Consider the following 12110-nt stretch of genomic DNA (forward strand, 5'->3'; position numbering starts at 1 on the left):
ACACTGCAAATCCAAAGGGGAAAAATGTAAATGGAAGAAATCTCTGATTTCTGAACTGTTCTGCCCTTATGAACAGGATCCTGTTAATCTCACACATTGATTCTGAACACCTTGTCAGTACCCGCTCCAAGAACGTCCCTTGACACTGGAGCAAGTCAGAATAACTTACTTTCAAAGCTTATTTAAGAGCAGGTGAGCAATTTTAACATAGACTTGATATTATCTAGAACCCAGGCTTAAATTTTGTTTCCAAATAGCAGAAGAAATTAAAATAAAGATACCAAAACTAAAAACACCATGTGAGACAACAAACAATATTTCCAGTCCTAACCAAACTGCAACCCTTTCAATATAGCTTGAGGTATTTTTAAATATTTGTATAAGCTAAGTAGCGTTCACAGTTTCTGAAGTTACTTTTTACTGAGATAGCTTCATATTCTCATAATATTTGACTTTCAGACAGGTTTTCTTGTACGTGAAATTGAGTCTGAGTCTCCGGCCTCAGACTCATGGAAATATTGGACAGCTATTCAGTGGCAGAAAATGGTTCTCGTAGTAATAAGGGTTCTATTTCCTGATTATTGTGCTATTCCTAGGATGTGATTAAAAAAATAAGAAATCTGCAATTCATATAAAAGGAAAACTTGCTTAAACTTCTAAAAGCAAGTCCAGTCTGGTGGAGGTATATAAGACATTAAATAACAGAGTCAGATTCCTTCTTAAAGATTCCAGATGAGCTTGACAACAGAGAGTTCTGGTTCTCCAACATTTTCTCCATCTTTTCTCCTCCAGTGGTTTTATTGATCTCTCTTTGCTTCTTACTATGGATCCATGGGATTAAACAAAGGACAGCACCTCCAATAAGGGGAGGGATTCCAGCGAGGTAGAATGCCACATCATAGGAGCCCAGCTTGTCACGGAGTAACCCTGGGAAGGGAAAGAACTGTCACCAAGAGAGAAAAAGTATGGCTCCTGGGGTCTCAGATTAGTCACTCTGGTAGCCTACTGCCAACCTAGTATCTTCATCTCAGCAGGCTAGTTCAAACATCTCAGATATCAGACATTTCTAAGGAAATGGGTCTGAAATATAAACCTTTTCTGATATGAGGAAGGAAAAGATCGCATTTCTTTAATCTTGTTGCAAGTCTGTGACAGGCCTTTGAGTTTTCCTACCAAGATATTACATGGAAAAAATATTTGCAACCAAGCTTTGGCTTTCTCGAAACCCTTCAGAGGCCATTTGGGATATTCTGACACATGGTGTAAAGGTCCCATTTTAGCTGAAGGTGGACGGACCGTCAAGCTGAAACTTTTCTCATACATGCAGACCTCAAAATGTCTACGTTTTAACCCTTTCTTGGGCCTGTTTATGAAATAACATGAAACTATTTAAAAGTGTAACCCAAAATCATGAAAAATTATAAATCTAAGAGTCAGGATGAAAAAACTAGGTTGTTAAATACATTTTGGAAAGAAACTAAGGTTTGTCAGCACATGGGAGGAAAATATAAAAATATATGTGTGGTACTCTAATAGATCCTAGGGCTCTGCTTCTAAAAACTGTCAGAATACTCCTTATTTCTAATTTCTCTAACAAAATCCAGATTTAAAAAGTTATCTTAGTGTTTTAAACTTTTACTATACAACCTAAGTTATCTGAAATGTTCTAGGAACACATTGTACTGAATATCTGAGTCTACTAAGTAAACAGCTGAGGATTTGTTCAGGTAAGTACCAACATCAAAAAAAAAAAAAAAAAAAGGTGTACAGTCATTCCAAATAGAAATCTAAAATATACAACATATCTAAATATATGCTTTTCCTATCCCCTGAATCAGAATATTCCACATATAACTGAACCTTTCATCCTATGAACATAAATTAATATGTTTGGTTGTAATACTATGATCCCTCAGAACCTCCTGTTGTTCTTCTGCCTGCTTTGAAGTTTCCTGTTAACTCCTTCATTCTTGATCTGTTATAGTCACTTCTAGTAGCAAACACCATTTCTACGAAAGTGCTGCTTGTAATTTGCTGTGGACTTGGAAACCCTAACAAACTAAGCTTGTAAGATGTAAAAATAGTGTATTACCTGGGGGAGAGGGGAAGGACTGGAGGGTTTTCCCTAAAAGGAGACTGTGATCTTGAGAACCTTATCTTTTATTTGGTCTGCTCAGTAGTGGTTCTGCTTGCTTGATACATGACTAGATTCCCAACTGGCAAATTTGCTGATATGTGTGGTTCTGAATTTGAGAATGAATTGAACTGAACTTTCACTGAGCCACTCAGATACCAGACATAGATGATAGTACATACATTTAGATTTTATAATAATTTTATCAAATCTTATAATAATTTACAGTGGCACCCAACTAATACTGAACGTGAAACATCTTTATACTATCATTCAGAAGATTTCTAAAGGTGAAATTCACATAACATAAAATTAACCATTTTAATGGCATTTAGTATACTAACAATGTTGTACAACCATCACCTCTCTCTAGTTCCAAAATATTTTCATCACACCAAAAGAAAACTCCACACCCATTACGCAGTTACTCCCTAATCCCCCTTCCCTCCATCCCCTGGCAACCACCAATCTGTTCTCTGTCTCTATGGATTTACCTATTCTGTATATTTCACAGAAATAGAATCATATAATATGGGACCTTTTGTATTTGGCTTCTTTCACTTAGCACATGTTTGAGGTTCATCTACCTAGTAGCATGTATCAGTACAGCACTTCATTCCTTTTTATGGCTGAATAATATTCCACTGTATGGATATACCACCTTTTGTTTATCCATTCATCTGCTGACGGACATTTGGGTTGTTTCTACTAAGTGTTATTTTTCATTAACTACTTCTCAGGGGGCTATGATCTCTTACACAAAGCATACATATTTAGAAATCTTTCAGAATCTTCACCTCTTCCTAAAAAGAAATCACACTGCTATTCCTCCAAGACACATACTAAGTGAAATATAAGAACTCTGAAAGCTCACATCCAGAACCTAACTGCTACACATTTCACTGAGTGTTTTAGATACCAATAAGAATAAGAGGACTCATTGGCAAATTTTTCCAACATGCCATCTACAGCTGGTCTTATTAAAAATGTTATAGATAAGGCACATACAAAGCAAGACACCAGAAACCAATAAATCATAATATATTTAACATATAAGTGAGACTTAGGACCTACAGTAGAAAATGCTATGAATTAATATAATTTACCTGCAATGGGTGGGCCCACAGTCATGGGTATAGACATGAATCCGAGTAGAAATCCAATTGCTTGTGAGACATCCTGGGCACCAACTAACTCAAAGGCAATGGGGGCCATAATGCAAATGAAGCATCCATCGAAGAGACCCATGATGAGACAGACAGCAATGAGGGCCCCAAAGACGCTGCACAGGGGAATCATCATGGACATCAGACCAATGAAGAAAAAGGACAGGACCTAGGACAGACACCACAATGTCAACTCTGCTCTCGGGAAAAGTGAACGTAACGATTACTGAGCAACAGGCTTAGGACTTTTAAGTGGTTACTGGTCAGTCGCCTCCTCAGCCCAGTTCGCCTTGATTTTATATACATAATCAACTCCCATAATCATCTCTCCCAAGTTCCCCCAGCACTTTCTCAGTATTTCCATTAAGGGACAAGAAGAAAGTAAGGATTTTTTAAAAATAAATTTATTTATTTTTATTTATTTTATTTTTGGCTGCATTGGGTCTTCACTGCTGCACGGGCTTTCTCTAGTTGCAGCGAGCGGGGGCTACTCTTCATTGCGGAGCGCAGGCTTCTCATGCAGTGGCTTCTTTTGTTGCAGATCACGGGCTCTAGGCACACGGGCTTCAGTAGTTGTGGCATGCAGGCTCAGTAGTTGTGGCTCATGGGCTCTAGAGTGCAGGCTCAGTAGTTGTGGTGCACGGGCTCAGTTGCTCCATGGCATGTGGGATCTTCCCGGACCAGGGCTGGAAACCGTGTCCCCTGCATTGGCAGGCGGATTTTTAACCACTGCGCCACCAGGGAAGTCCAAAAGTAAGGATTTTTATATACTTACTTTTCTTTCCAGGCTGAAAGCTCTTTGAGATCAGAATCTGTACAAAAGTCATCTTTGAACTACATATTATAAGGTTTAAGGATCTTGTACCTGGTCAGTGCTCAATACATATTTGTTCTTTGAATATCAGCTCAAATTCACTCATCAAACATGATTTAAAAATTTTACCCTTGAAATTATATGCACTTTACTGGTATTAGTCCTCTGCATAATGAAAATATGCCAGCCAGATCCAGCCATCCTTCACATCACAGAGCTTCCAGTTTGGAGAATACAGAGATGTAAGTTTTAGATATTTAAATAATCAATTTAGAATACAGTGCCTGCTAATATTCCAGACATGGTGAGCATAGGTAGATCAAGTGAGAGAGATTAAAATAAGTAACTATGATTTGATATTCTATAAATGTGTACTGAATTTTGATTATTCAAATTCCAATTAAATTTTGACTGTCAGAGGAAATATATGATGCATAATATGCAGTGAAAACAGTGAACACATTCTGCTATAACATCCTAAGAACTAATTTATATAATCCAGTTTTATTTACAGTGTAAATCAATGACTATTATTGCCAAAGAATATTTTCAAACATTATGTCTTTTGATGCTAAGTCATAGATATATACCCTATTTAAGCACCCCAGCATTAAGGCTGAGAAATATTTTGCACCACTGAACACTTTCATTTTAGCATTAGAGTAATTAATAGAATCAAACACTTGATTTTCCCTGCCATTTGGTAGCTACTTGCTATGTTCTGTGTACGGTGCTATGTGAATAACACCTGGTTCCTACCCTTGGGTTGTGGGGAGGTGACCATGTAAATAAATAAATGCACATGAAGTGTTCTAGATGTTGCTGTAGTTGTATATTCAAAGTATGGTGGGTACAAAAAAGGAAGGAGTGGCCAATTCAGTAGCTTTTTTAGGCAAAGAACTAATTAAAATTGGATCATTCACTCATTAGTGGAAGAAGTGCTTTAAAAAGAATCAGCTTTTTAAAAAAAGTATTCATATAATAGCAACTATTATTTATTTAATGTTTATGAAATGCCAGGCATTTTTCTAAGGACTTTAGATCGTGATTCTCATAACAATTTTATGAGATGGGTACTAATGTTTTCCCCGTTTTACAGATGAAGAGAATGATGCTGGGAGGTTTAGTAACCCTGGATGGAGCCAGCCTGGAACCCATGGTCTGCCTGGGCAGTAGGTAGCGGGGAATGATGGAACAACTTCTAGAGGGTACCCTCCGATGACAGTGGGGCTGGGAAGGAAGGGAGAGGCCACATAAAGCCGCCATCTGGATCACCGTCTTCATCTGCTCTGTTTTTCCCAGGACCCACTAGGCACATCTACGGCATACCAAGCTTGGCTGCACGCCTCAGGGAAGCCCCTCACAACCTTAGTGCACATCAAGATCACCTGAGGAACAGGGATCTGGGAACAGTGATTTTCACAAGCTCCCCAGGTGACTCTGACACAAGTTGTCCACTGACCCCACAATAAGAAACATACTCTTGAAAAAGGTTTTAAACTCCAAGTTGGTTGCTTTTTGACAACATCATATTATATAGCTGAATCAATTTTTCTTCTTCATTATTAAAATATAGCTTTATGGTAGAATTATAATTAGTTTAGGACTCTGAGTTGGCTATTTGAAAAATAAGTCTGGCACTTCACATTTTCTAAAGAACATAATCTCCACATTCTGATTTTTTTTTTTTTTTTTTGCGGTACGCGGGCCTCCAACTGTTGTGGCTTCTCCCGTTGTGGAGCACAGGCTCCAGACGCGCAGGCCCGGCGGCCATGGCTCACAGGCCCAGCCGCTCCATGGCACATGGGATCTTCCCGGACTGGGGCATGAACCCACGTCCCCTGCATCGGCAGGCGGACCCTCAACTACTGCGCCACCAGGGAAGCCCCACATTCTGAGTTTTTATGTTCTACTTAAACATCTTTTTCTCCAATCCAATTTCCCTCAAAGCGTAAGCATAATTTCTTAGTGGTGGGTAATTACTGGGTTTGCAGCCTATAGATTGGAAAGAACTAATAAGGCTCAGAGGGACAGACCAGGTTCTAGCTCTCTGTGACCTTGATAAAGACTCCCTGATGCTGCCCATCTACACAAAAAGAGATTTAAAGATAAATCAGGATGTAGAAAGTGGGTTGAAACTAGCAAGTAAGTAAAGGTTTGAGTTATTTTTATTGAAAAACTAATAAAGACAAATCCTAATATTATTAATTAGATACATTTTTACTCTATCTACAAACACAAAAGGAGATAAATACTTGAATCTTAGAAATGTATCTATCATTACAAATTCCAGAGAACCTGGAGTAAAATGTTAGGACATCACGGGGCCAGATGGAATGGGTTTAACTGGTAAAGCCACATACCAAATATTCCCAACCACACAACTGTAATTCTACTAGGTGAGCTTTCAATGTGCTTCCTATTCTTTTACTATTTTGTTCAGAACAAATCTCTTCCAAGGTAAGACAACCAGAGTGACTGTTGAAAGCTTAGCACAAAGTCATTTTTGCTCAATAAACAAATGTTTTCTTGGACCAATTTATGTAACATGAGACCGAGGCACTTATGGTAGTTATCCTGATCTTTCTATCCATTTTTGGCCCCTTCAAATTTTTGTTCTTTGGTCAGTTTTGTAAGAAATCATATAAGAGGGGCTTCCCTGGTGGCGCAGTGGTTAAGAATCCACCTGCCAATGCAGGAGACATGGGTTCGAGCCCTGGTCCAGGAAGATCCCACATGCCGCGGAGCAACTAAGCCCATGTGCCACAACTACCGAGCCTGCACTCTAGAGCCCATGAGCCACAACTACTGAGCCTGCAGGCCACAACTACTGCAGCCCACCCGCCTAGAGGCCATGCTCTGCAACAAGAGAAGCCACCGCAATAAGCCTGCGCACCGCAACAAAGAGTAGCCCCCACTTGCCGCAACTAGAGAAAGCCTGTGAGCAGCAACGAAGACACAACACAGCCAAAAATTAATTAATTAATTAATTTTAAAAAGGATTGCTAGTGTATAGACACATAATGGAGTTTTTAAAAAAAGAAATCATATAAGAGCTTCAAATTTATTATTATATATTTTGAGCATATTACTTCTTAATACTTTATCTGACTGCAAGTTCTCCTTTTCTCAATTCAAATTATGTTAATTTATATTCTTTTTCAAATATTTAAAACTGTTAAATTTTAATAACAATTGTTAAATAAAAATTATTAGTTGTTATTTAAAAGTAAAATTTCTTGGTTTTTCTTTAAGAATTGAATTTATAGAAATTTACACATTTATTCTTTAGCATTTCTCAGAAAATACCTAGCTACTTCTGCCTTATTTGTAGCTATAGTAGTAAGAAACACTGCTCTTTCTCAGCAGATGTAACTACCCCAAATGTAGCTAAATTAGGAGGTAAGCAGGCCAAGCTGGTGAGGACATACATATTCCCCACATGCAGGGACATTTGAGCCACAAGGAGCACAGGCCAAGGTTTAGCACACTGCGTGTAGGAGGTTCATCACTTCCCCAAACATCTACTGATCTGTAGATACTAGGCCCCAGTTTGAAAGGTGAATAAATTTAGTATCACATACAATCTTTTTTTCCGCCCCAAACACAGTAGCTCTAGTTAGATTTAAATAAGAGATTCAAAGGTTCCTAATCCTCTTCTAGGCTCTGGCACTGCCATTTAATAAGGCATTGCCTGTTGAGATGTCTTCCTTGTTTTTGTTTCTTAAAACCATACAAGGAAATATCTTCTGTCATAATTTAACAGGCTCTAGAAGAATAACCCCCCGCTTAAGTTAGTTTATGTACCTAAGAACAAACAATCAAAAAAAATGGTTTGTTTGTTTTTTTTTGCTATTACCGTTCCCATTTCTGTCACAAAGAGAGCATTTTTAGAGAACTGTGAGGGCAAGTTTTGCTCAGGAATCTAAGTATATGACTGAAGAGGAAAAATGAGCTGCACCTGAAGAGCAGAAGGCACTTTCGGAGGCAGGCGCACAATTGGCCACAGTTAGAATCAAGGGTTGTTCCTATAAATTTATTCACTATAAAGTTTCCAGACTTTCAGAGCCTCTGGCTAGGAACCCAGTAGTTGGCAGCAGAGATCTGCAGGTCCATCACACTAAAGGGAAGTGTTTAGGGCACAGCCAAGTGGCTGGCTTCTTCTAAAGCACACAGTTCTCTGCAAGTGCTTCACAGGGAGTCTGTTCAACTTTCCCCACGGCACGTGAGTACCACCATTTCTGCCTGGAGGGGGAACTGGCCCCAGTGCCACAGCCCAGGCGAGAACAGAGAATCATCATCTGATTCCTTATTCAGGCCGGGGAACTACTAAATATTTGGATACCATTTGGGAAACAGCTTATGTTTGGTAAAGCATGTACCTTTATCCCAATGTATCTTCAGGAAAACATACAATGCTAAAAGGGAACAAAAAGCAACAACCACAGCAACAACAAAAAAGAGAAAACTGGACAACGCTGATCAGTTCATTCTACTGCAACCAGAAGGGGACGCTTACACAGGAAGTTGGATCCAAAAGTGATTAAGTTTTCTAAATTACAAAACAAGTATCTGGACTTCAAAAGTAACTCATGAATACATTCTTGGAAATTTTCAAACCTTAGAAAAATATATAAAGTAATATATGAAAGTCTCCCTTCAACCCCCTGCCACCCTCAACCCATTCCCACTGTCCTCGTCAGGAATAACCGCTCAACAATGTGGTGAACCTCCTAGGCCTTTTCTGTGTACACACATGTTGTTTGGGTTTGCCTGCTTTACATACATGGATATGACGTCCACACTTCAGTATGTCCATGGCACAGAGAAATCTGACACGATGGGAAAGTGATCTAAACCCAAAGTTTTTGATTCTGTCATTAGAGTTACAACTTCCAAACCTTTGAAAAAAACTTTCACACTTTTACAACAGTTACATATTAAACACACAAATCTGCAGTAATTTAATGGTGACTAGAAAGACAGGTCTGTGAAGTTAAGAAAGACGGCTGAGAAGATACCAGGACACAGCCTTTCCTCTCCTAAGAAAGTACTCCAGGAACCCTTGCAAAGATTTTCTTTAACCATCATTATTCTATATAATGCAGTTCGGTCATCTCTTTGCTCGGCATTTAGAATTGTTAGGCTGAAAATACCTGGAACCCAGGACCCTGATGGAAGTTTAAATTCAGAACTCTTAAGCAGAAGTGTAAGATATATTCCTAAACTCTGTTACCTATAAGCAAAGATCCCCAAATCAGGATAACCAAGGTCTCCTTCTTGATACCTGTTCCAAACCAGGATCTGCCTCAGTATTTAATAGAATACTAAAACAATAAAAGCAAGGATCTATTAATGATCCACTCTGGGCCGGCACTTTAAATAAGCTGTCACCAGGACTTCCCTGGTGGCACAGTGGTTAAGAATCTGCCTGCCTGCACAGGGGATACGGGTTCGAGCCCTGGTCCGAGAAGATCCCACATGCCGCGGAGCAACTAAGCCTGTGCACCACAACTACCGAGCCTGCGCTCTAGAGCCTGTGAGCCACACCTACTGAGTCCACGAGCCACACTTACTGAGCCCGCGAGCCACAACTACTGAAGCCCGTGTGCCAGGAGCCCGTGCTCCACAACAAGAGAAGCCACTGCAATGAGAAGCCCGCGCACCGCAACGAAGAGTAGCCCCAGCTCGCAACCAGAGAAAGCCTGTGTACAGCAACGAAGACCCAACAGCCAAAAATAAATAAAATAAAATAAATAAACTTATATAAATAACCAAGCAAGCAAGCAAGCTGTCACCATGAGTCCTCACACAGCCCTCTGCCGGATCTAGAGACAAGTCATATCACACTCCAGAGCCTGTGCTTTTCTATTCTGCAGCCTCCCAAACCCAAGATGACTGTGCCCCAAAAGTAGAACACGTGGGAGGCTGTGAAGTGTGTTCTGGGCCCGGAGGCTACTCAGAACCCGTGTGATGGGGACAGAGAGGGAGGGGAACTGCCGTGGCCCCACCAGGCTGAGCTGTAACAGACGAAAGCAGGGAGCAGGCATGTCTGAGAAAACACAGCACCAACGAAAGGCAGGAGAGGAAGATAAGCAGCAGAAGCATTCCAACCCTTAAAGGCCGCCAAAGGGCGGACAGCCAGGCAGGCAGAGAGGGAGAGAAGGAAGAATAAGCAAACAGGCAGAGCTGGAGTTGGTCGCAGCAGAGAAGAAAGAGCCAAGAATCAAAGCCCACACTGAATGTTTGGGAGTTGGGGCAGGGAAGCCAGGAAAAAGGAGGGGGAGAGCAGGGTGGTGAGCCCAGCCGCCTGCGTGGGGTAGGCCTGCGTTGGCCCCTGTGCTGTCGGTGGCTCCCAGCAGCACAGGACACACTGAAGGCCGCCTTTCTCCTCCAGGGGCCTCCTCGGGCCGGACTGCAGTCCTCTCGCCTGTGACTCAGCCCGTACTTCCAGGTGCTACACACACTGCCCCACATTTGGATGAAAAAAATCAGATGCGACCTAAAAGAAGCCAGGCTGTGACTAACCTTTCATCCAAAACGAAATTACTGATTCTTAACGCACTGCCGTGTAACTGCAGACCAAACAGGGGACAAGCTAGGAAAGGCTATATTTTCTTTCATAAATCACATAAAATACTAACATATGTGCCCCCAATATGTTGTAAGTGACCCGACTGCCCTGCCTGTAGGGGGAAACTTTCTAAAGTTATAGTTGTTCTGGAGTAAAGTGCTGATGTATAAAACATACCATGACTCCATCCATCACAGCACCTTAGTCTGGGCCCCCATTGCCTCTACCGGGGACACTGTATTGGCCTCCTAACTCATCTCCCTCCCTCCAGCATTCCTGCTTCCCTCCCAGTAATACAGTCTCCATACACAGAGCGAACACGGCGACTTTAAAATGTAAAATCACGTCATTCCCCAACAAAGACCTACTGCGCCTCAAGTAAAATGTCTGCATCAGGGGTTCAAGGCCCTGTTTAATCTGGGCCCTCCTCTTCCCACGCTTTGCTCTTCCCAACCTCCTCCCAGGCCGCTCTCCCTGTCTTCTTGAGTTCCCATTCACTCCCAGCTTTCTCCTGCCTCAAGTCTTGCTCCAGGAACTCAGGGACCACGTCTGTCTTGTTTGTATCACCCCCACCAGGGTCTGGGCTGGTGCCTGGGGCACAATGGGCACTCCTTTTTTATTTTAATAAATGAAAGGAAGCCAAAAGTCTGTAATACAACCAATTTCCATTAGAGGGCTCCCTTGATACTTGAGAACAAGACAATGTTCTGCTAAGTGTTCGACAGGGATATCCGCAGTTGAGTATTAATAAAAGGGGGAATGATCCTAACACAGTGAATATTTTAAAAAGTAGCACTCTACCAGCTGTCTGCACTTCCTTCTAGCTGTGTGACCAGACCTTCCTGCGGCTCTCTGCCTGGCCCTATACACAAACACCCACAGTGAGGTCGCTTCTCTGTTCTTCCGTGTTGGCATCCGTAAGTGGAAACAGCGACGGTACCTTCCTCAAAGGGCTGGGCAAGGAGGAAAGAAGATAATGTACGTACAGCATTCAGTTCATCGTGTGGCACATGGAAGTGCTCAGTAAATGGTGATGGTTATTACTTCAAATCAATTAAAGGCAATTCATCTGTAATAAATGTCTTTTCCAACCATGTCCTTCGCCCAAGTTCTACCTTTCCTTCAAGGCCCTGCTCAGATACTGCCCCTCCTCTCTACAGTGAATGGACGTGCTCAATCCCCAGTCCCAAGCCCCCCTTTTGTCTCTCCTTTATCTTCCTTCCACAGCCAAGCCCTTGACAAAGTTGCCTGTATTTCCATTTCATCAGCTGATCATGATCAGTCTTTTGCACCTGCCACTCCACTGAAACTCCCCTGTTGCTAAATCCAGTGAAAACCTATTAGTCTTTAACGTGCCTGCCCTCTCACTAGTTACTGACACTGCTGACCACTCCTGCCCCTGCAAACACTATGTGCCTCGCT

General features: G+C 41.4%; 1 protein-coding gene across 1 annotated transcript in view; it reads right to left on the reverse strand.

Annotated features, from left to right (window-relative positions):
- Positions 1 to 214: 214 nt before the first annotated feature.
- SLC16A10 (solute carrier family 16 member 10) overlaps positions 215 to 12110 on the reverse strand; it is a 141944-nt gene continuing 130048 nt past the window's right edge. The window contains exons 5-6 of the mRNA XM_082633206.1: positions 3241 to 3469; positions 215 to 927 (exon numbers count right to left, since the gene is read on the reverse strand). Of these exons, the coding sequence (XP_082489332.1) occupies positions 695 to 927; positions 3241 to 3469 (462 nt within the window). The 3' untranslated portion in view covers positions 215 to 694. The remainder of the gene's footprint in view (positions 928 to 3240; positions 3470 to 12110) is intronic.

Source organism: Mesoplodon mirus, assembly GCF_964341445.2.
Source record: "Mesoplodon mirus genome assembly, chromosome: 10".
In the NCBI taxonomy this organism is placed as follows: Eukaryota; Metazoa; Chordata; class Mammalia; order Artiodactyla; family Ziphiidae; genus Mesoplodon; species Mesoplodon mirus.